This window comes from Leptodactylus fuscus, chromosome 10 (assembly GCF_031893055.1).
Source record: "Leptodactylus fuscus isolate aLepFus1 chromosome 10, aLepFus1.hap2, whole genome shotgun sequence".
Lineage (NCBI taxonomy): Eukaryota > Metazoa > Chordata > Amphibia > Anura > Leptodactylidae > Leptodactylus > Leptodactylus fuscus.
In genome coordinates this window covers 56,780,700-56,805,955 of record NC_134274.1, presented here as the reverse complement: position 1 = coordinate 56,805,955, position 25,256 = coordinate 56,780,700, and the positions used below count along the sequence as shown (strand labels likewise).

Genomic DNA, 25,256 nt, shown 5'->3' with positions numbered 1-25,256 from the left:
CAGAAGAGCATCTCTGAACGCACAGTACGTCGAACTTTGAGGCAGATGGGCTACAGCAGCAGAAGACCACACCGGGTGCCACTCCTTTCAGCTAAGAACAGGAAACTGAGGCTACAATTTGCACAAGCTCATCGAAATTGGACAATTGAAGATTGGAAAAACGTTGCCTGGTCTGATGAGTCTCGATTTCTGCTGCGACATTTGGATGGTAGGGTCAGAATTTGGCGTCAACAACATGAAAGCATGGATCCATCCTGCCTTGTATCAACGGTTCAGGCTGGTGGTGGTGGTGTCATGGTGTGGGGAATATTTTCTTGGCACTCTTTGGGCCCCTTGGTACCAATTGAGCATCGTTGCAACGCCAAAGCCTACCTGAGTATTGTTGCTGACCATGTCCATCCCTTTATAACCACAATGTACCCAACATCTGATGGCTACTTTCAGCAGGATAATGCGCCATGTCATAAAGCTGGAATCATCTCAGACTGGTTTCTTGAACATGACAATGAGTTCACTGTACTCCAATGGCCTCCACAGTCACCAGATCTCAATCCAATAGAGCATCTTTGGGATGTGGTGGAACGGGAGATTCGCATCATGGATGTGCAGCTGACAAATCTGCGGCAACTGTGTGATGCCATCATGTCAATATGGACCAAAATCTCTGAGGAATGCTTCCAGCACCTTGTTGAATCTATGCCACGAAGAATTGAGGCAGTTCTGAAGGCAAAAGGGGGTCCAACCCGTTACTAGCATGGTGTACCTAATAAAGTGGCTGGTGAGTGTATATACTTAACAAAAAAGTGTGAAACAACTGAAAATCTGTCTTATATTCTTGGTTCTTAAAAGTAGCCAGCTTTTGCTTTGATTACTACTTTGTACACTCTTGGCATTCTCTTGATGAACTTGAAGAGATAGTCACCTGAAATGGTCTTCCAACAGTCTTGAAGGAGATCCCAGAAATACTTAGCATCTTGTTGGCCCTTTTGCCATCACTCTGTGGTCTAGCTCACCCCAAACCATCTCGATTGGGTTCAGGTCTGGTGACTGTGGAGGCCAGGTCATCTGGCGTAGCACCCCATCACTCTCCTTCTTAGTCAATTAGCCTTTACACAGGATGGAGGTGTGTTTGGGGTCATTGTCCTGTTGAAAAACAAATGATGGTCCAACTAAATGCAAACTGGATGGAATAGCATGCTGAAAAACAAATGGAAAACATGAAAAAAAACATGAACAAAAACAAAACATGAAAAACATGAAAAAACCAGCATGAAAAAATGATGGGCCAACTAAATGCAAACTGGATGGAATAGCATGCTGCTGCAAGATGCTGTGGTAGCTATTCTGGTTCAGTATGCCTTCAATTTTGAATAAATCCCCAACGGTGTCACCAGCAAAGCACCCCCACACCATCACAGCTCCATGCTTCACGGTGGGAACCAGGCATGTAGAGTCTATCCGTTCACTTTCTCTGCGTCGCACAAAGACACGGTGGTTGGAACCAAAGATCTATAGGTCACTCCTATACTTAAGAAACCATTCCTCGACCCGTTCTCTCCAGCCAACTATCGTCCCATCTCACTGCTCCCGTACACCTCAAAACTGCTTGAGCAACACGTCCACTCAGAACTCTCCTCCTATCTCTCATCCAACCTGCTTTTTGACAGACTACAGTCAGGCTTCAGACCCCGTCACTCCACTGAAACTGCCCTAACAAAAGTCACCAATGACCTTCTAACTGCCAAAGCCAAGCGCCATTACTCTGTCCTCCTCCTTGACCTCTCCTCTGCCTTTGACACAGTTGACCACTCTCTTGTTAGAAATTCTCTCATCCCTTGGTTTCTCAGACCTGGCCCTTCTCATACCTCACCGACCGCACATTCAGCGTCTCCCACTCGCACACCACCTCCTCACCACGCCCTCTCTCTGTAGGTGTCCCCCAAGGCTCCATCCTAGGACCCCTCCTTTTCTCCATCTACACCCTCGGCCTGGGACAACTCATAGAATGTCATGGTTTTCAATACCATTGCTATGCTGACAACACCCAAATATACATCTCTGGACCAGACATTACCTCCTTGCTGACCAGAGTTCCAGACTGTTTAGCAGCTGTAGCCTCCTTCCTCTCCTCCCGCTTTCTCAAACTCAACATGGAGAAAACAAAGTTCATCATCTTCACCCCACCCTGTATGGCCCCTCCACCTGACCCATCTATCAAAGTTAACGGAACCACAATTACCCCTGTCTCACAGGCCCGATGCCTTGGGGTAACCCTGGACTCCGACCTATCCTTCAAGTCACACATTCAAACCCTCAACACTTCCTGCCACCTCCAACTCAAAAACATCCACTGAATCCGCTGCTTCCTCACCCCTGAAACCACTAAGATGCTCGTCCAGGCCCTCATAATCTCCCGCTTAGACTACTGCAATACCCTTCTCCATGGACTCCCAGCAAACACCCTCGCACCCCTCCAGTCCACCTTAAACTGTGCTTCTCGTTTAATTCACCTCTCCCCCCGATCTTCATCGGCTGCTCCCCTCTGCCAGTCCCTCCACTGGCTACCCATAGCCCAGCGAATTGAATTCAAGCTACTAACGCTAACATACAAAGCCATCCCACAACCTGTCCCCTCCATATCTCTGAACTAATCTCCCGCTACCTGCCCACACGTAACCTCAGATCCTCCAATGACCTCCTACTCCGCTCTCATCCGCTCCTCACACAACCGTCTCCAAGATTTCTCCCGTGCATCCCCCATACTCTGGAACTCCCTACCAAGACACATAAGACTGACCCCCACAATCACAGGCTTCAAGAAGGCCCTGAAGACTCACCTATTCAGGAAGGCCTACAACCTCCAATAACACTATCACCGCACTGCCATCTGTACAATCTCCCCCTATCCTTCTGTCTCTACCCCCTACCATAGACTGTAAGCCCTCGCGGGCAGGGCTCTCTACCCCACTGTGCCAGTTGGTCATTGTTAGTATTATATCTACCTGTATATTTTGTGTATTGTATGTAAACCCCCAAATGTAAAGCACCATGGAATTAATGGTGCTATATAAATAATAATCTCAAATTTGGACTCATCAGACCAAAGCACGGTTTTCCATTGGTCTAATGTCCATTCCTTGTGTTCTTTAGCCCAAACAAGTCTCTTCTGCTTGTTGTCTGTCCTTAGCAGTGGTTTTCTAGCAGCTATTTTACCATGAAGGCCTGCTGCACAAAGTCTCCTCTTAACAGTTGTTGTAGAGATGTGTCTGCTGCTAGAACTCTGTGTGGCATTGACCTGGTCTCTAATCTGAGCTGCTGTTAACCTGCGATTTCTGAGGCTAGTGACTCGGATGAACTTATCCTCCACTTGAGAGGTGACTCTTGATCTTCCTTTCCTGGCACGGTCCTCATGTGAGCCAGTTTCTTTGTAGCGCCTGATGGTTTTTGCAACTGTATTTGGGGACACTTTCAAAGTTTTCCCAATTTTTCGGACTGACTGACCTTCATTTCTTAAAGTAATTTTTCTTTACTTAGCTGCTTTTTTCTTGCCATAATACAAATTCTAACAGTCTATTCAGTAGGACTATCAGCTGTGTATCCACCTGACTTCTGAACAACACAACTGATGGTCCCAACCCCATTTATAAGGCAAGAAATCCCACTGATTAAACCTGACAGGGCACACCTGTGAAGTGAAAACCATTTCCGGTGACTACCTCTTGAAGCTCATCAAAAGAATGCCAAGATTGTGAAAAGCAGGAATCAAAGCAAAAGATGGCTACTTTGAAGAACCTAGAATATGACATATTTTCAGTTGTTTCACACTTTTTTGTTAAGTATATAATTCCACATGTGTTAATTCATAGTTTTGATGCCTTCAGTGTCAATCTACAATTTTCATAGTCATGAAAAATAGAGAAAACTCTTTGAATGAGAAGCTGTGTCCAAACTGTTGGTCTGTACTGTACATACATAGCCTTTAGAAAGGCTAGTCTACAAATACCTTCTGTATGTAAATCGCCTAATATAAAATATAAAAAAAATTTATATTAGGAACGGACGTATACTTGGTATACATGGGGGGAACCAGTGGTGAGATACAGGTTAATGGTGGAATGACTGACTGCTAATTGCCCACCTATATGACTAGAGTCAGACACCTGCTCACTCCCCTCCTCTACCTAACCAGAGGGATTAGTGCCGTTCTAATAATGTATCTGTGATAAATCAGCAACTTTATAGACAGTGCTGGCATTTTGAAAACAAGTGGATGTGGAGGCAGAGTAATATAGATTGGGGTGTTGTAGACAGAGTGGTTGAATACTCACCTGCTAATACATACCTAGTAATACTTACCTCCTGATCTAAATAGCCACACTTAACATGCAATACACCCATTGCGTTATCAAGAAGAGAGTGTAATCTCAACATAAAGAGGGACTGAATAGGGAGGTTTTTTATTTTTGTATTTATTATTAAAAGTTAAGTTTTAAAAATCTAAATTGACAAGTGGGGTCCCTTTAAGTATTTATATATAAAGTGTCAAGTCAAGTGGCCATAGAACTCACTGCATCACCTGCACAACCCCTTTAAGGAGGGACGGTATGGGTTGGTTCACACTAGCGCTTGTATTCCGTCCGCAAGAAGACCCCCCCCGAACAGAATACCAACGCTAATGCAAGCGCTGTGTAGTTAAGCTCACGGAGCCCATAGCCCATACAATTCATTTGTGCGGGCAGTGCGCGGCAAGCACACGGAGCCCATTATAGTCTATGGGCTCCATGTGCTTTGCAAGCACATCGCTTGCAATTGCATTCCGTCCGGGGGGTCTCCATGCGGACGGAATACAAGCGCTAGTGTGAACCAACCCTATGAAGGAGCTGCACGCTGTCAACTCCAGCACCCCACATGACCTCGTCAATTCAATAGCTGTACTAACCAAAAATATAAATAAAAGCTCTTAGGCCTTATTCACACCTATGAATGTGTGTTTTTGGATATTATTTTTCATGGGCAAGTCTAAACCAGGGGTGACATTTACAAAAAAATACAAAAGAAAGATTTGCACAGCATGTTTTGGACCTTAGGGTGTGAATAAGGGTAAACTCATATTCGTTTGTTTTCTGTTCAATGTGCAACATCTTGCAACAAACATCTCACTAAGTTATCTTTCTGAACTAAAACCCTGATCCACTGGAATCACCCTGCAGTGTCCTTCAGCCTGTTATTACCCTGCACTAAGTCCTTAGCATCTAAGACCCTTATCCACTACTACAGCTCTGCACTGAAACCCTCTACCTGTTTTTGCCCTCCATTGAGCCCCACAACCTCTTATCTTTCTGCTCTCTTATCTTTGAGCCCCTCACCCTGTGTTACTGCCCTGCTCTGAGCTTTTCTGTTCCTCCCACCGTATTATTACCCAACACTGAGCTTCTTGCTATCTATTTCCATCTTGCACTGAGCCCCTCACCTCTTTACTTTTCCTGTTGTGTGAATATGGCTTTACTGTGTATGACCATCACACAAATCTATTCTTTCTTTTTTTTGTCTGTAAAAAGGTGAGGCCAGTTCATGGACCCATTGACTTGAATGGGCACGTTTGGTCTAAAAACCAGACACTAGCAGTGCATGTTAATAAAAACACATAGAGAATTCAATAGAGCACAGAGCAACTTGTCCTACGTTGTTTCTCTATACTCCTGATATCCAGTTATTATCATTGCCCTTGTACGAGACCCAGACAGATGGTCAGTAGTTATACATATTCAGTCTAATATGACAGTGTTCAGTCAGTTGCCTAAAAACGCTGACATCACATGCACTGGAGAAACTACTACCGTGTTTCCCCGAAAGTAAGACAGTGTCTTACATTCTTTTTACCCCAAAAAGTCCCACTATGTCTTACTTTCGGGGTATGTCTTATATTGGGAAAACCAACCACCCTCCCCCCCCCATCCAAACCATATGGATTGAAGCGGCGGCACACAAGGAGTTAAGCGGCGGCCGCCGGCAAAGTCTGCCTGCCGCTTCCATACATTGCAATGGGAGCGTGCTATTCAAATAGTATTCATTCATCTCCAACTTCAATTGTAACTTCTTACAATTGAAGTTAGAGATGCGCGAATACTATTTGAATAGCGCGCTCCCATTGCAATGTATGGAAGCGGCAGGCAGACTTTGCCGGCGGCCGCCGCTTAACGGGATTCTACCATTAAAAGAAGTTCTTTCCACTGACCATGTCGGAATAGCCTTAAAAAAGGCTATTCGTCTCCTACCTGTTGCCGTAGCCTTCTTCCTCAGCTGCGTCCGCCCCGTCTATGTCCCCGTCGGGCCTCATGGATGACGCATGCGCAGTCGGCTCTAACAGGCTCTCGCAGCCAGAGCCGACTGCGCATGCATCATCCATGAGGCCCGACGGGGACATAGACGGGGCAGACGCAGCTGAGGAAGAAGGCGGCGCTGGCTACGGCAACAGGTAGGAGACGAATAGCCTTTAAGGCTATTCCGACGTGGTCAGAGGAAAGAACTTCTTTTAATGGAAGAATCCCTTTAACTCCTCGCGTGCCGAGCGCTTCCATTCATTTCAATGGAAGCGTGCCATTGAAATGGATAGAAGCAGCTGGCAAGCGGTGGTAAGCGGCCGCCGGCAAAGTCCTTCTTCACAGTGCTGTGCTGTGAGAGCCGGGGGGGAACGCCCCCTCCCTCTCCGGGGAGTTCCCCCCGGCTCTCACAGCACAGCGGAGCCCCGTGTTTCCCCGATACGGTAGTAACACCCCTCCGAAAGTAAGACAGTGTCTTACATTATTTTTACCCCGAAAGTCCCACTATGTCTTACTTTCGGGGTATGTCTTACATTAGCCGACCTCCTTAAAACCCCTGCTACGTCTTACTATCGGGGGTGTCTTACTATCGGGGAAACACGGTATGAGAAAGGGCCTAATTCCCAGTTACTATCCTGTATGGAGTCCCTGGTATTACTCTGCACTGGGGCCTTACCCCCTGGCTCTGTACTTTGTTATTGGCACCATGTTATCACTCTGTACTGAGGCCTTCATCCTCATCACCAAGCCCAAGATCCCTGTCATCACCGTGCACTGGCCCCCCGACCCTCATTATCACCCTGCATCAAGTCTCTGATCCCTCTGACCCCTGTTATCACCCTGCACTGAGCACCTCACCCAGTTATTAACCTACACTGAACCCTTCACCCCCCCCCCTTAATTATTGGTATTACCCTCCGCTGAGCCTTGTGTTACCCAACATGAAAGTAAACTGAGCCCCTTATAACCTAGCACTCTAAGCCCCTAACCTTGCACTAAGCACTATCACCCCCACAATATTAGCCTGCACTGAGCCACATACATGCCATTATTCACATGCACTGAGTGCATCTCCTCCTGTCATTACCTCGCACCGAGTCACTCGTCTCCTCTCATTACCTTGCACTGAGCCCCTATCCTCCTGTTATTACCTTGCACTGACCCTCTCACCTCCCGATATTACCTTGCACTGAGCCCCTCTCACCTCCCGATATTACCTTGCACTGAGCCTCTCCTCCTGATATTACCTTGCACTAAGCCTCTCACCTCCCAATATTACCTTGCACTGAGCCCCTCTCCTCCTGTTATTACCTTGCACTGAGCCCCTCTCCTCCTGTTATTACCTTGCACTGAGCCCCTCACCTCCTGTTATTACCTTGCACTGAGCCCCTCACCTCCTGTTATTACCTTACACTGAGCCCCTCACCTCCTGTTATTACCTTACACTGAGCCCCTCTCCTCCTGTTATTACCTTGCACTGACCCTCTCACCTCCTGATATTACCTTGAACTGAGCCCCTCTCCTCCCCATATTACCTTGCACTGAGCCCCTCTCCTCCTGTTATTACCTTGCACTGACCCTCTCACCTCCTGATATTACCTTGAACTGAGCCCCTCTCCTCCCCATATTACCTTGCACTAAGCCTCTTGCCTCCCATTATTACCTTGCACTAAGCCTCTTGTCTCCTGTTATTACCTTGCACTGAGCCCCTCACCTCCTGTTATTACCTTGCACTGAGCCCCTCACCTCCTGTTACTACCTTGCACTGAGCCCCTCTCCTCCTGTTATTACCTTGCACTGAGCCCCTCTCCTCCTGTTATTACCTTGCACTGACCCTCTCACCTCCTGATATTACCTTGAACTGAGCCCCTCTCCTCCTGTTATTACCTTGCACTGAGCCCTTCACACTCTACTATTAACCTGCACTGCGCCTCTAACCTTTTGTTCTCACCCCTCACCCGCTGTTACTACCCTGCACTGAGCCCCTGTTATTCTCCTGTCCCTTGCCCCGGCCCCTCCGCCTGTTGCATCAGCCTGCAGAGTACAAGGCGGCCTGTAAAGGGTTAAAGAGCAGGCGGCTCCTGACTTCATTTCCTGGCCCCGCTCCTGCTTCCTGGCGCAGGGACCGAGCTTGAAGGGCGGAGGAGAAAGGGAGAGAGAGAGAAGGAAGGGAAATAATAGAGGAGCAGCAGCCAATCCTCCGCTCCGTGCGCCCTCTACCTCAGCCCCGGCTCCTCCCAGCCCGCCGCTCTCTCTGTCCCCTCACCACCACACTCACATAACTCCAGGCCAGAACCATGTCAGCCGGACACCAGCACAGCCAGAGCCGGGCCATCCCCACCAGGACCATCCCCATCAGCGACTCCTCTCAGCTACCTCATGACTACTGCACCACCCCCGGGGGCACGCTCTTCTCCACCACCCCTGGAGGTAAGCCGCGGCCTCTAGGCCTCCAGCCCCTCGTTCTGCAGCAGGCCGTGCACATGCCGTGCGGGGCGGGGTAGACGTGCAGCGTGCACCGTGCACACCGTGTAATGGAAGGCGCTCGTCTGCAGAGCACATGGTGAGGGGAGGGCAAGGGGAACATGTGCCCCCACCGCATGCTGGGGCCTAGTGCAGCTATGGCCGCAGGTAATAAAGTGGGAGGCAATATGGGGTCAGTGCTAGAGTAATGTGAGGCCGTTACCTGCACAGCCCACTGTGTCACCTGTACACATGTGACCTGAGCTGCAGCTGATACATCCATTGTCATCCCTGAAATGTCACATGACACGGTAGGCTGCCATTTGTCTGCTCTTATAAACGGTGTGACGCAACATTTAATACTTGACATGTGACATAGCTGTTAGGAAACATGGCTGCCCTGTCCAATGGCACCCACATGAATAAATTTCTGGTTCCATGCATGACAGGAGATTTTTCTGCATCTCTTTATGGTGCATGTCCCCTGATGCAGCAGCAGCTCACATACCATGTATTTCATGTCGCTTCATAATAAACTTGTGTACATCTCTCTGCCTCGCCCTATATATGGATGTTTACATTTTCTTGCTATAAAGTGTCAAAAGGGTTGTCTTTTGTATACTAATCTATTTGTTGAAGGGACCTCCAACGATAAGCTACAGGGTGCCCACTATTGTGTGCAGTGACACATGCACCATTTACGTGAATCAGCACAGGGGGTCTGTTAAAATCCATGTAATGCATGGCGGTACCAGGTCCTTGCCAGGGTATTTGGTGGGGGCAGTGGGTTGTGTAACCCTGACTGTGAACCCTTACTCAACAACTATTCTTCCCAGCCTCTGAGCATGCATATAGTCCAAATAGGAGGAAGAAAAGAATCTGCCATATTGATACTCAGTGTCCTTATTGACAGCTGCCATTCAGGAGGAAGTGAGGGCTCCTCAAGACACATTAGAAGGCCATGCGACTCTGCCTTGTCTGCATTACGCTAACATGTATGGCCAGGGTAAAGCCTACTAGTACACATTCCCCCTGCTGCTTACATAGCTCCATTTACATACAACCATAAAGTTAATTTCTACGTTATGAAGCTACAAGGAGTATCATAAAATGTATATATGTATGAACATGCATAGAAAATGCCCTACCAAACTTAGGCAGTCCCATGAATTGCTTGCTCCTTTTAAGATTTATCTCTTGCACCACTATTCTGCCTTATTATTATTCTGCACTATTATACTATTCTGCATTATTATTATTCTGCACTATTATGCATATACATTGAAGTGAGGAGAAGCTTGACATAACTGTCCAGCAATAAATATAGTGACATTACCATGGCTATTGAGGTAGTGTACGTCTGTGGAGCCCGGACCTACCGACATCTTCTACAGCTGCCATATTGATTATGCGTTATTAATATAAAGTTAAGAACATGCTTTAAACATGTCTGACTTGACATTTTGTATCACATTTTCTAATGTGTTGTTTCGCATCGATACAAAGTATTTGAGTAATTTCTATACAGACAGTTTGACAGCGGTAGCATTACTGTGAGCGCCACATGTGCAGGAGACTTGCTTATCATGCCAATGTCTTGCCATGCCCTCAAGAACACTTTAAATTGTAAACAAGGTTGGGGAAGCCAGTCCAGCCTCATGACTGTTGCACAATAGTGCAGGGAAAGTGAGGGGGAGGTGTCTGGCTGTCATGCCACCTCTAAACTTGTCTAATAAACAGTCCTCTGCAGCATAGGAAACATAAGGCAAGCTTGTTCCTACGTGACGTATGACCAGGCTCGGCCCTTTTTTCTTAGAATACATGACTGTTATAGTACAAAGTCAGGACATTCTTGGCCTGTACACTTAAATCCCCCCTCCTCCCACTGTGCAAGGCTACTGGCATCATCTCTACACTCGAGGAATGCTGTAAGCTGTGGCTGTATCTCTCATTACATGCTTGTGCTGCTCACAGATCAGTTTTATTATGCAATATGCCTGGGTTATATTAAAGGGCTGCTAAGGTGATTGGCAACATGGTCGTCCAGCTCCTGTGCCTCGTGTTAGTCCATTCTCTATGGTCAGCCTCCTCTTTGAGGGAGGATCTATAGGCGGGGCTGTGAAAGTGGGTTCAGGAAAAAGTCACCGAGTCCGGCTTCAAAATAAAGTATTACTCAATTTATTGATATTGTGGAAATAAATACAAAGTTGCAGATTTAGCTACATCGGAATTCAGTCAATGGCTTTTTCCTGTCATTTATAGCCATTTATGAAGGAGTAGCACAGAGCCTCACCGTGTATTTGTGAGAGTAATTCAACAATTGAAACTTTTAAAGGATTTGTCCTGGTGGTATAGCCCTTCTAGGCCTCCTGCACATGACCGTGTGGGCCATCTGAGGCTACGTTCGCAAGGTGGAAAATGAAAACAATTAAATTGTTTTCATTTTCCGCCGCCGATGAGCAGAATTGGCTTTACGTTGAGGCTTTCTGTTGCTGATTAGGCCCAGATGGGAGGCAGATTTGTGGTGGAATCGGTTACAAAAACTATGGCAGATCCCTTCCCACCCCCGTGTGAACGTACACTAAGTGGGACTACAGTGATCTGCTTTAATCCAATATTTATAGAGCAGGTCCTTTCCTGTTCCATGATATTGGATCAGAATAGAACAGAACCCCCCCCATAGGAACTGACACGTTCTCTCTGTCTATTTTTGCTGGCTACACTGCCCCCCACTTGAAGTTAACAGGTCCGTTTTTAAACAAACAGATCAGTGGGTTATATTAATATATATATATTTATCTCATCCTCAGTTATCCAAATGGGTAAGATACACAGTGACTGTGTGCGAGTAACACCTAAGGCTATCTTCACATGGCCATTTTGCATCCGAATGACACCTCTTATTCACAGATCCATCATGGACAGGAGTCTTAGTGCCCTGTGAAAAATGGACTGAAGTAGGACATGTCATATTTGACTCTTTTCACGGATGTGTGAATAGCCCTATAGACTTTGTTCTAGTAATGACTGTCACATGGCCATTTTTCACTATCCTGTGAATAAAGCCTCTATCAGATGTCCTAATAAAGAAAAGACAGCTGCTGCTTCTCCACAATCAGAGCTCCCATTTGGGATGACATGGTAGTACATGTGCCTATATTGTCCCTGAAGGCACATTTTAGCACATCTGCTTTCAATCAACCAGCTGTCTATAGACAGAATAGAGCGCCTTATAATGGTTCACATCTAGAAGAGAAAAAATGTCCTGCTTACACTGGAAGATTCTCCCAAAGCAGTATAAGCACACTCGACACATGGTAGGATGTTTGAAGTAGTTGCCCATGTTAAACTCTATTGTGTGTATAAAAAGAGAAAAAAAAGACCTTTTAGGCTGTGTCCCATGTTGCAAAAAAACCGCAGCTTTTTTTGTTACGGTTTTTTGAGTCAGTCAGGAGTAGATTGAGCAGAATGTAGAAATATAAGAACTTCCTATATATTTCCCATTCCTTTTGTAGCTATTCTTGGCTCAAAAAACGGCTACAAAAAAGCTGTGTTTCTGTAACGTCTGGCCTTAGCATAAAAATGTAGTACCCCCCAGGAAATTGCAGATCTTGTTGGCAGAAACCATCATTTGCCAGTTGTGTTTCAACAGCAGTGGCTGCTATAGTATAGCCATCCTTGTAATAAAGGGTCTGCTTGAATCCTCCACAATGGGAGAGTACTCACTGTTTTGGTACAAGTTGGGCGTATGGGAGACATTTGGCATATATGCAGGAAGTCCATCATGCACATCAAGTACCGTATATACTCGAATATAAGCCGAATTTTTCAGCACAGTTTTTGTGCTGAAAAAGCCCCCCTCAGCCTATACTCGAGTCAAGCAAAAAAAACTTTTTTTTTTTTTCTTTTTTTTTTTGGGGGGGGGGGGGTTCTATGACCAGCCGCAATAGTATTGTATAGATTCTCCCATAAAGTAGTCGAAAAAAAAGAAGCTTTAAAAATTATAATAAAAAAATAGAATAAATAAAAGTTCTAGATCACTCCTTTCCCTAGAATACATATAAAAGTAGAAAATGACTGTGAGACACAAACACATTAGGTATCCCTGTGTCTGACAGTGCCCGGTCTAATGAGTATTAACCCCTTCCCAACAGAACAGGAGCACTGCAGATACCCTATACTCAGCCAGGCTGAATTCCACTGGGGGAGAAAAAAAAAACAGTCCTCAAGCTCAGGGAAGGGGGAGACAGACAACCAAAACACCCCCTCCCCTTCCCCAGCAACTACTGCACCCAAAAACCATTTTAATTTTTGAAATTTTCCAGTAGCTGCTGCATTTCCCCCCCTCGGCTTATACTCAAGTCAATAAGTTTTCCCAGTTTTTTGTGGTAAAATTAGGGGGGTCGGCTTATATTCGGGTCGGCTTATACTCAAGTATATACGGTATGTAACACAAATGTGGTGTGAATATAGTCTTTAAGGCTGGGACCCCACGTAGCATAAACACAGCAATTTTGCCATGGCCTGCAAAGTGGATGGGATTCTGGATAATACCATTCACACAATGAAGAATATCCGCAGCAGACATGCTGCAATTTCAAAAACTGTTGCGTTTCTGTAAATCACAGCATATCAATTATGCTGGTGTTTTCCATATAGGTATAATTGAAGCAGAAAGCGCTGCTTTTAGGCTGTGGTTCGCTATGTGGGACCTTAGCCTAAAGGGGATTTATGGGTCTTACATATTGAACTATCATTAGGGTGGGTTGTCAATATGATTGATAGGAGTCTAGTACTTGGAATCCCTATAGATCAGCTGGTAGAAGAGGCTGGAGCATTTGGGTAAGCACTGTGGCCTATTTACTGAATAGCAGATGCAGTGCCGTACACGGTGTAGGGACTGTGCTTTGTATTGTAACTCTACCCCATTCAATTGAATAGGATTGAGCTGCTGCAGTAGCACGTGATGAATCAACATGATGTCATCAGCACAGGGAGTTGACTGCAGCTTTCTTGAGCATTGTGGTCTTTTCAAATAGTTGATCTGTGGTAGTCTGGGTATTGGAGCCCCATCAAATCACATATTGATGATCTATCCTAAGTATAGGTCATCAGTTTATAAATCCTCATGCACTTGATAGAGTATGCAGGCCGAGGCTCTTCCGATGGATGGTCTGATTCTCTGTTGCATTCCGATGATTATAGAGAAGGTCCTTGACATTGAACTGGACCACAACTCCTAGCCCAAAAAAACACGCGCGTGCACACACACACCCTTCCCCCATTGAAATTGGTGGGGGGACACAAGGCGTTCAAATGACACTTGCATGTCATTCAAGTATATTCCATTATAAAATTGGCCCCCTTGGCCTGCACGCTTGTTTGTGTGTATGAGGCTTAGGTCCTGCAGAACTCTGTTAGCAGATCTCTGAGAATAGTGCAGTAGATGTAGCTCTCGTATAAGACAGTACATCAGACTAGAAAACCCCTCTCAGTTCTAATTGTTGGGTAACTGAGACTTTCTGGAATGTACTGTTTTATTTCTCCTTTTTATGCGAAACTTGAACACCTCAGTGGTGGTAAGACGCGTCACTAGTGACTTTCATTTCTCTCTATGATGCATTTACACAGTAAATTTTATTAGCTGGGATATGTGTCATCTTTACTGGTTTTCCCCACAATAAAACACACACAATTGAAATCCCAGGAGGTTAGGCATATTCTTCTTCTATAACTACTGGCCAAAGACATTTCATTCTGGGAAAAAAAAAAAAATCTGGCAATGTGAGTTGCTATTTATATGACATGTTAGATATGATTGCACCCCAGTGCTTTTGCTTACATCTACAGTTTGATAGAAGGTGTGTGCATGTGGCTATTGGGGTTGTTCAAGGGAGTCTCACCAGAAAACCAACCAAAGTGCATTGCAGGGCGCACTACACTGATCATCATCATATGTTTTAGATCAGGGGTCCCCAACCGCGGGTCCGCGGACCAGTTTCGGGCCGCGGGGCATGTTGCATCGGTCCGCTTACTGGCGGCGAGGAGTCAGCAGCTGCTGACCACAACACTGACGCTTGGTTGTTGCTCATCGGGACAAGGTGAGCAAAGTGCGGGCTTGAGTCGGGACCCGCTGTATGTCCAGGATTCTAGTACTATGCAGGACATGCAGCGGGTCTTGGCTCCACCCCACACTCGCCTACCAAACTTTGGGCAACTACATTACAAGTCACTTTTCCCTATGATGTGTAATGTAGCTGTAGTGAGGCTGTAGTGAAGTTAATAGCAGCATTAGGAGTGATATCTGTGATCAGTATCCATCTTCATAACAGTGTTTGTCATCAGTAGCCATCTTCATAACCTGCAGTGTCCGTCATCAGTAATCTACACCCCCCATGCTTAACCCCGCCCCCATCCACACCCCTTCCCGCCCCCACTGGGCCATAGAAAAATTGTCTTGCTGAAACTGGTCCCTGGTGGGGAAAAAAGGTTGGGAACCACTGTTCTAGATGGTCCAATAGATGCACCATTACCCTACAGAAAATAATTATTAAATAAATATATATTTATCTTCTATATCATATATGAATCACTTCTGTACACATGAGAATGTTTTCCTGTCTTGTAGAATTCCTGCACATATATTTATTTCTGGAATTGGCGCATATATTGGACTATCTAAAATGTGATGGTACTCAGCATAATGCACTGCGACTGGTTTGGTTGGCCACTATGGATTCTGCAGATAATCTGCTGTGTCTGCACATGGTGTAACAGGACCATTTACAGTGTGATTTCATACAAGTATTGATTCAGTTTGGAATCTGTTACACACTCCAATGGCAGAATTATTTCTGCAGCACTTGGTTTTATACTGAATTGTATGTATAAGAGCAAAGCAAATATTATGATGGGTCACAAAGGCAAAGTTGCTAATGTGTTTGTGTTACTTGGCAGATACCCAAACTTTAGCTACTGCCTCCAGTTTTTAATACTGAGGGGTTTATTGGTTTGACCCATGCATACCTTAAACAGTATGGGTTTGTCTAATATAACAAAGTGTTATACTTGTAATACTTGGTTCTCTTTGGCAATTCCATGGAATTGGAGTGTGAACTGAGCTGGTAGGAGGAAGGGGGACTGGGGGCTTACTGAATCGACTCTGTTTAAAAAAAAAAATAATAAAAAAAAACACATTATATTATGGATATTATATAAATAGTTTAAATTCCTATGAAATTAAATATGTAACAATCACTAGTTGACCATGACTGTCCGTGATTTATGAGGGAGTGTGTCAGGCTGTGGAAATTTAGAGGAAATGGAGTTGGTGGTTTGGCCCAATGCGTGACTGCCTCATTCTAGCAGGAGGACATAGAACCCTTGTTCCCATAATCATTGGGGCCTGGGTGGTGGGATCTATAATGGTCAGACGTTTCTCCCCAATCATATGGATAGTGAATAAGACTTGTTCATAGCACAGCCCTGTTAAAAAAAAAAAAAAAAAAAAAAAAAGCAGAATATATAGCCCCTATGTTTAGTGTGCAAATGTAAAATGTCCAATTCATTTGCAAAAATGTTAATAATTCAGGATGTGTATATTCTTCTCATTCTGAGAGAATCAACTAAATGAAAGAAATTGCTTAGTATTCACATATCCATTTTACTACCACGAGGCAAAGTCTGTCGGAAACGCACGCTGTTGGGACCAGTGTCATGAGCTGACAAGTTGTACATCAGTGTTAACCTATTGCAGAGGTGCCATATAGAGGAGTGTGTATAGCCTAAAAGTAGTAGTGTCAAGCAGTCAGGTGTAAAGTCCCACATTGCGGAAACACAGCTTTATTTGTTACAGATTTTGCTGCATTTTTTTTTTTTTTTGAGGCAAAGGTAGTAGTGGATTGAGCAGAGGGCAGACATATAAGGATATGTTCACATGGAAGAAAAGGTCACGGAAACCTTTTCTGCCATGTGAACATTCTGCGCGGCTAGCTGCGACAGAATGCCAATGCAGCATCGGCATTTTGTTGTGGGATACTGCTCCTGATTAGGCCCAAATGAATGGCATTAAACAGTAGCGTGTCTCGGGGTCGCTACGGCTGATTCAGCTGCAGAGTCCACGGCAAGATAGGGTATGTCGCTACTAGATAGCGGGGGGGAAAAACGAGCAGCTCCCATTGAAGTCAGTGGGAGCCATTTTTTGCTGGCGGATTCTGAAATGGAATCCGCGTCAAAATCTGGCTGAAAAAAAAAACGTCTCCCCTTGACTTCAGTGGGAGCAGTACAATTCCTTTTGGCAAAAAAAAATGATGAAAACCCCCCCAAAAAAGCCAACTGTCCTTTCTTCAGGCGGATTCTGCAGCTGAATCGTCTGTGGATGTCTGGTGCGACACTCCCACCCGACTAGGCCAATTCATTTGCTTTTTGGACCAGTTTCTGAGGCGGCTTCCCACGTCAAAATCCAGTCCAAAAAAGCCCTGTGTGAACCCGGCCTAAGCGTTTCTTACATGCTTCCCATTCCTTTTGTAGCCATTCTTGGCTTTGGCTCAAAAAAAAACCTCAACAAGATCTGCAACAAAAAGAGCTGCGTTTCCGCCACCTGTGGTTTTAGCCTTACTTAGCTATCCTAAAGCTAGCCATACATATTACAATTCCTGTACATCTGCCAATTTCTTCCATATAGGAGAAAAATTTTCAGCCATGTTAATTTTAATGAAAAGTGCTGCCAACCATCTGAAGTCTAGAAGGAATAGTGACCTGTGTGTGGCTGGCATTACAGTTGTACTGTAGGCTGTCTAAGGGGGAGTTCACGCTATGTAACGTGCAGCGTGATCTGGCACGTATACGGCGAGTTATTTTGCGCCCGTGATTTTGCGGCCGCAAAATCATGGGTGCAAAATAACACGGCGTATACGATCCTAACTCCCATTGAAATCAATGGGAGCTTTTACGGTGCGCAAACTCGCACGCCGTATACGTGCCAGATCACGCTGCACGTTACATCGTGTGAATGCACCTTAATGTTGTAAGTATTGTTTGTTGACTTCCTTTATACTGCAGTACTACTGTCTGCTCTGAGTACATGCAGTCGATGATAAAACATAAGCCAGCAGTGTTACATCAGCCTCTAATGGAAGTCTAGCCACCTGGAAGTTCACAAGGTAAATATCACACCTTCTGTACTGAGATGCCAAATGCTCGGCACGTGACATTGGTCCTGCTATTCTACGTTCTTAAAAAAGGTTTTCTGAGCTGAGCAACAATTTAGCTAAGGGTATAAAGCCTCGGAGGGCAGCAACCTGAGTGTTCAGATTATGATCGGGAATACTTGTTCCCAAGGGAGTATTGTGCACTCCTATGCTGCATGAAAATAGAGTAATTTTGCTCCTGTATAGGAATGAACAAATCATTTATTCCTCTACAACTTGCTTTTTTTCAGCACATAGCCTTGTTTATATAGGGCAGTGTGCTGCTGACAGTCCAGCATATTTAATGTTGCATAGCCTTAGAGATGCTATGGCCGTCCGAACGTCTGGTATGAGAAGCCTCCTGCAGAGTTGTTAGGCAGCGACTTGTTCCTTTCTCCCTATTGAGAATACATGCAGACTTGACTGAGTTGAATGCATGTGTACAGGTGCTGTCAGGTTGAATAGTTGTCAGCCAAGCATATGTAACCGATCTTATACATGCAGGCTTGGCGAACAAGCTGAACGCTAGTAGTGACTTAGGTTATACGTTGTCTTTAAGGGCAATGTATCTCAAAATCAAGGTGTTTTCTGTGCTCTTGTTACTGTAGAATATGGTCGGTCTCCTGATAGGAGATGAAGTCAGCTCTTGGCCTAGGATATGTGCTCATTTTATAGTGTTTACCTTTCATGTAACGCATTTCTACTTCACTGGGTTCTCTCCAAGCAATGTTCTCAGTGTCACAAGGTTTGGTAGAAAACTTTTGCCAAGTTATTGTTGGGACTTCTGCTCATGTAACGCTCTTTTATTTGCTTAGAACACTGTGCATTTCGGATATTATCAGTTCACGTGGATCTGTCTCCACTTGCACCCTTTAATATCAGGGTAAGTATAAGAGTAGTAAGAGGAATAACAGGAACCAAACTCACATTTTTCTTAGACAGAAAAGCATGTAACGCTTTTAAGAAAGAACATGTAAGCAAGAACCATGTCATATTTTAACTACGTAGTTCATATTTAAGATATCAGACTTGTGTTCCCCACCAACTGGTGTGTTTTGTTTCGGTTTTTTTCTAGTCTGTGTCTGTCAAATGACGGGAGAAAAGTTTTGGGCATGTTGGATTTCAACGTGATTGTTTGTACTTGTTGTAGGTAAACCTCTGCCAGAGGCTTATTCTGCTATCCCAATGGAGAAAAACATGCGTGCTGAATATGCATGTTTATGGTAGAATTGGCAGGCAGATGTTTTTTAAACGGATCTAAACTTTTGAACGACTATTGATATTTTTAATAGCATATTTGTCATTAAAAGGGTCACATGATTGAAACCAGCACCTCGGTGGCTCTACCGCTTTCCGCCTCCTTTTTTCTCCTGACTCTGTTTTCATCTGGAGATATCTCTGGTAATATCTGACAAACTGATCTTTCACATGACACCAAAATCTCTGTTCTATGGTTTATGATGCCAGAAATAAAGGATAGGTTAGATATAGTGCTTTGAAGTTGCCTTTTTTTTTTTTTTTTTTTCTTCCCACATCCAACTCCTCCATAAATGGCTGGTAATCAGACAGAAGCATTAAAAATCCTTAATTCACAAGAAAATTAGTAATTGAGTTGCCCTAAATCTGCAACAAACTAGCACTTAATTATGCAATATCAATAATTTGTATATCCATTTTACATTGGAGCTGGAATTTTTCAGATTCTAAAGCACTGGTGATGGAATTAAAACTTGTTTTAAAGTTTTAGTATGACCAGTATTGTTCCCATAGACCATCAATTGTTGGTGTTTCTCCTGAGACGCCCCCCCCCCCCCCCTCTATCACATATACACATGCATGCTTGGTTCAGCCGGTTTATGAATGTACAGTATTTGCTATTAGAGAGCAGTATAAGTCGCTGCCAGACACCCCTGGTGGAATATCTCCCTAGGAAATAAAGGACTGGGCATGTTAAAATTCAACCTGGCCTGTCCTCTTTTTCTCTGTCGTGAGGTCGCCATATGCACAAGGTGTTTGGCAAGACAGTCTATTTTTCATTTCGGGTATAGGGATTTTTTGCATGTCTAATAATCCACCACCACCAGTTATATTGCTGTTTATCTCATCAAGGCAAGTACTTTATTGTACTGAGTCCATTGTGTACATATAAGATGGGTTTTGTATGTGACATCAGGACATGCAGAGTTGCTGATCAGAATTTGTTTTGTTCCACTTGGTGCAGAGCGAGAGGTTGGATCTGGTCCAGATAAGAGCTTTGAATTTCCACAGCCTTTTTCATGAGTATAATATGCTGTGCGATTCTTGAATGTCAGTTATGCCGAAGTATCATATTTTATACCAGGCCTGTACTGTTTTACAGGGTTAATGGTGTGCTGCTATGTACTGTATATAGTTACTCATGTTGGTATTTTGTTTCTAAATATTTCCAGATATGCAGGTTATGTCCAGATCCTGCAGGGGTTTGGCAAAAAAGTAACTCCTTTTTATTAGAAGTGTTTATGGCTGCATGCACCATGCCATTTTGCAAGCCAAGTGTATTATGAGTTTGTTCTGATGGATCTGAAAAGAACCTGTTCTAAAAATATTGGAAAAAACCAGAAGGCACTTGGATTGCATGCTCGGTCATGTGCATGAATCATACAAGACCCAGAGGGAAGTTCTGAAAGTTTTCAGAATAGGCTTGCCTTGTGAATCTCCTCTCATAGTGTTGAGTTGATAGGAAGTAAAATGTAGAATAAAAGATATAGGCATAGTTTATGCACTGTCTATAAAAATTACATTATCATACAATGTGACATTTTAGCTGGGTTGTCCTACAGCTTATCTATCCACATTGTATATGGTAAGTGATAACTCACAGATCAAAAGAATAATCCCAACCCCCTTGTGTGAACAGTTGCACATGCGATATTCAGAGTGATATATTTCCATCAGTTGCATAGAGAATAGCACAGCGGTGTACATGCATTCTTGTTGCAGTGGCTAGATATGTTATGGTGGGACAACACCTCTATTCTAGGTTTTATTTGTGTTATGGCATCTATTCTTAATTTTAAATCTCCCTGTATTTTCTCTCTAGGTACAAGGATCATCTATGATCGCAAGTTTCTCTTGGACCGTCGCAATTCCCCCCTGGCTCAGACCCCTCCCCGCCGCTTGCCTGATATTCCTGGAGTGACCAGCCCCAATACTGTTGTAGAAGAGCCTAAAGTAGAAACAAACAATTTGAACAATCATGACAGAAAAACTATTGGTAAGACTGGTATGTCCTACTGAAATTTTGCATTCTGACATTTCTGGTGTACCTACATGTGCAGTTCTCTTTTCTCTTTGAGTAAGCAATGACTCCTCCATTCACAGTGGGCATGGGGCAGAGTATAAAGGTCCTTTCAAGCTGGCCAAACCCAGTTATGGCTGCTGAAATCCAGCATGTTGGATAGATATTGATTGCTCTGGTTGGCAATCACTCATCCGGGTAGAGAGGTGGTTGTGAATGCTTATATCCCTCTCCCTTTATTTCTATGAGAGTCCTGGAAATGGCCATGCATGCTTGATTTACCAATGTTCATAGAAGTAAATGGAGAGTTACTCAAACATGGACATCATTCTCCACTTGATGCTGCCTACCCTAGCTGAGATAGGGATCAACCTCTGAGATCTGAATCTATTAAACATATTAATAGAATATTCAGTGAATATGCCTTAATACGGTTTTAAGGTTTAGACTATAAAGTGGTACAAAGCTTTAGTCCAGTAAATTAATTTTTCTCTGGTTAATTAGAAAACCACAGAATGAGTTGTAGTGAAGGTAGTCATCCACTTCATTCTGGTCCTTAGCGGTGTCACACGACCAGTAATAGGATTTTCTAACTGCTTCATATATGGACCTGTTCTCTGTTCAGTCCTATGAAAACCTCGGTATCATAGGGGTAAACGGGGAGACTAACTTTCCAACTGGCATTGCCCTCTATGTGTGGACAAGAATTAAATGTCAGTCACATGACACAGTTGAGGACCAGCAGGGAGTGACTAATTCACAAATACACCCGTGGATAAGATTACCATAGTTTACATCATATAATTCTGTGGCAGTGCTTCTTCAGGCTTCGACTCTTGCTTTACATGACTTCTTCCTATTATCTTTCAGGTGATGATGCTCAATTTGAAATGGACATCTAACCTACTGGATGCTTGGCAAGCACTCAATATTTGCGTGTACCTGACATGGCCAATAGGAGCACTTAATGAAAAACGGGCAACAACGCGCTCATGCGTTTAGAAAACAATCCTTCCAGGTGCCAAAGGTCAACGCAACTAGGCTCCCTCTTTTGCGTTTTTTTTTTTTTTTTTTTTCTTCCCCCAAGGATAATCCCACCCCTGCTGTGATAAAGTGTGGAGGTGGTGAAGGGACTTGTGACTCTGATTTGAATGGCTTGAAGTTGGCAAGTGGGAATAAATACAGTTTGCAAATTTGTACTGTAGCTTTGCAAATACATGTGAACAACGGGTGGCATAAATGAATTTTTTATTTTTTTTCACACATCCCACTTTTTTTTTTTTTTTTTTTAAACTTCCACTATAGATTCGTCTCCATGGTTTGGAAAGACACCCAGGCCGTAGTGGATAAGTTTGTTTGTAACGTTTTGACTTAAATCAGCATACTTTAATCTCACCAACAAAAAGTAGTATCCTGGTGAGCAAGGAACCATATTGTTCAGTCCCTGTTAGATCTTGGCTTTCGAGATCTGCCTTTTGAAGTCTTGATTAGACCCCTTTATTAAATGCAACATGTGTATGCTGCCTGTCATGGAGGTGGATTTCTTTCGCAATGAAACAGTTCTGTACGTGGTCAATCCATGTCCGTTATTGATTTAATTGGGATTGACTTTACCCTTATGCAAATGATGGATTGAATTTACCCTAATATTGATTTCTCCATACGCTTTTGAGACAGATTTGAATGAGAGGGTTTAATACCTATTCCTTTCTTGGTATTATGGGTAATTTCTGATTGCCATAACGATTTGTCTAATACAAGGTTATGCCCTGTAATCCATGTTCTGGATTATTTTTTTCTAGCATACCACTTTATGTATCAAGTAAATTTTCAACCCAAGCTTGAAGTTTAAATCTATAAAGGGAGAATTGTATTTCACTAAAAACATTTCCAAATAAAACTGAAGTGTGAAGGGAGAGCTGCATTTTGACATTGTCTAATACCCGTTTGTATAAAGGTTATTTTATGACCTGTTTGGCATTATTTTATACCACTTCTAAACTGAACACCAAAGTGTCCAAATTTTTATTTTTGCTCAATATGGAGGGGTACTAAAGGGGTAGCCCAGCAGGTAAAATGTTTCTACAGAGGTTCACAATGGGACAGAAAAAACAAACTATGCTTACTGGTCCTGTTCTGATACTGCTCCGGTCCCCCTCCAGTCTCTACTTCCAGGTCCCTCTTGAGACACCAGAAATGCTGCCCAGCCAGTCGTGGGATGCGGTGGGTTGCCATTGTTGCAGTGATTGGGTAGGTGGAACCTCCTGTGTGTAAAGAAGGATTAGGAAGTAGTGACTAGTAGGGAATCCAAGAAGTGTTGGAATGAAATTGTGTTGGATCGGTGAGGAGAATATTGCTAGCCCCCCCCCCCCCCTTTTTTTTTTTTTTTTTTTTTTTTTTTTTTAATCCTGTTGTGAGCTGCCTTGTAAAAAAGTTTTACCTGTCAAAAAAATAAAAGCAAAATGTATTGGCCAAACATGATCAAGTTTTAGTTGCTGTACAGGACTGAAATGACGATTAGGTGCTAATAAATGTTGCATTATGTGCTTCTCTTGATTACTGTTTCTATATTGAAAAAATGCAAAAAAAAAACAGTCCTCACCCCTTTAGCATAACTCAATCCATATGTTAGACAATCCTTTTTTATTTTTCCTTTAAACAATCGAACATTTGAAGTTGGGAGGTCCTCTTTGTAGTGAAATTGCAAGAGCTCATGTCTAAAAGGTAAGCTAGCTCGAGGGCCAGTTCCACTCAATGTAGCTGGCTTTTAACATAAGTTGCCCCTAGTTAAGTTTTCCCCATGTTTTCTTTTGGAGCTTTTTTTCATGGGATGTTTTAAAAGAAGGTGAATTTATTTAAAAACAAAAAAAATTATAAAATTATTAAAACACAACCAAACAACGCTTGGTGTATTTAGCCTGTTTTCTCCTAAATTTTTTTTTTTTTTTTTTTTAATTTTGATATATAAATGTGAATGAACTGAACACTGCTGAAAGAAACGTTATCTATAGTGTGTTTGCTTACACAAGTACACAAATACACATTATATGCCTATTGACTGCTGAATAAAATGATCAGGATGACTTCTAAATATGTTACTCCCATGTTGTTATGATCATGTTCAGAAAAAAGGGCTTTGGCCAATGAGTTAACAATGTTTTGGATAAAACTAAAGCTTTACACAGAGCATTGTGTGGACATTGGACTTGGTACTTTCCGCAGTGTGTGTGTGTGTGTGTGTGTGTGCCCTTCATTCTGGTCCTTAGCTGTGTCACATGACTAGCAGTAGGATTTTTCCAATTGACAGTGGACAGTTTCTATGTTCAGTCCTATGAAAGTTCTTGTGTCATAGGGATAAATAGAGAAACTAACTTTCCAGCTGACACAACCTTACATGTAGATAGGAAGTTAGTCACGTGACACAGCTGAGGACCAGAAGGGATTGGATAACTCAGAAATACATGTTCGGAGATGAGGGCTTTGGCCAATGAGTTTACAATGTTGTGGGTAAGGCAGAGGCTGTACCTGTAGTTGTGTGTGGCCAGTGAACATGTTGGTTTCTGTGCCCTTAAGATATTAATACTGGTGAAAACTTGATAGAAACCAGCTATATACACTGAATGGCCATTGCCCTTTCATGATTTAGAGCTTTTCTTTATGGAAACAAGACACATGACCCTGGACTTCCACACAAAACCAAGTAAGCAAGGTTTACATGGACTAGTGCTAAAGTGAATCTACATTACACTGGGAAAATCTAGTCACTGAAGTAACTTCTAACAAGGAATAGTCATTTGGGTTAGACTAGCTGGTGCCAGGATTTCAAGAACTCTGTGGCTTTTACCTCATACATTGGTGTCAAATATACAGAGAGTGCTGTGGGACAGGAAAAAACAGTGAACGGGGATCTCGGGAACATAAACTCCATGTCAATGGAAGGTGTTAGAAGAGGATGTCAAGAATCATTCTGATGAACAGCAAAATAGCGTCAGGCAGATCACCAGACTG

General features: G+C 43.6%; 1 protein-coding gene across 2 annotated transcripts; it reads left to right on the top strand.

Moving 5' to 3' along the window:
• Window positions 1-8,427: 8,427 nt before the first annotated feature.
• EIF4EBP2 (eukaryotic translation initiation factor 4E binding protein 2) lies at window positions 8,428-24,434 on the top strand. 2 transcript variants are annotated; one of them, XM_075258270.1, is made up of 3 exons: window positions 8,428-8,750; window positions 21,051-21,233; window positions 22,119-24,434. In XM_075258270.1, exons 1-3 carry the CDS (start codon window positions 8,618-8,620, stop codon window positions 22,148-22,150), a joined length of 348 nt encoding a protein of 115 aa, XP_075114371.1. In that variant the 5' UTR covers window positions 8,428-8,617; the 3' UTR covers window positions 22,151-24,434. The 2 variants fall into 2 exon arrangements, with proteins under 2 accessions (XP_075114371.1, XP_075114372.1); XM_075258271.1 differs by having other exon boundaries at window positions 8,429-8,750; window positions 21,051-21,224.
• The last annotated feature ends 822 nt before the right edge of the window (window positions 24,435-25,256 follow it).

Coding starts and splice junctions, on each gene's coding strand:
- EIF4EBP2 (XM_075258270.1), top strand. CDS start 8,618: ATGTCAGCCGGACACCAGCACAGCCAGAGCCGGGCCATCCCCACCAGG. Junction 8,751..21,050: donor CTTCTCCACCACCCCTGGAG/GTAAGCCGCGGC, acceptor TTTTCTCTCTAG/GTACAAGGATCATCTATGAT. Junction 21,234..22,118: donor AAAAACTATTGGTAAGACTG/GTATGTCCTACT, acceptor ATTATCTTTCAG/GTGATGATGCTCAATTTGAA.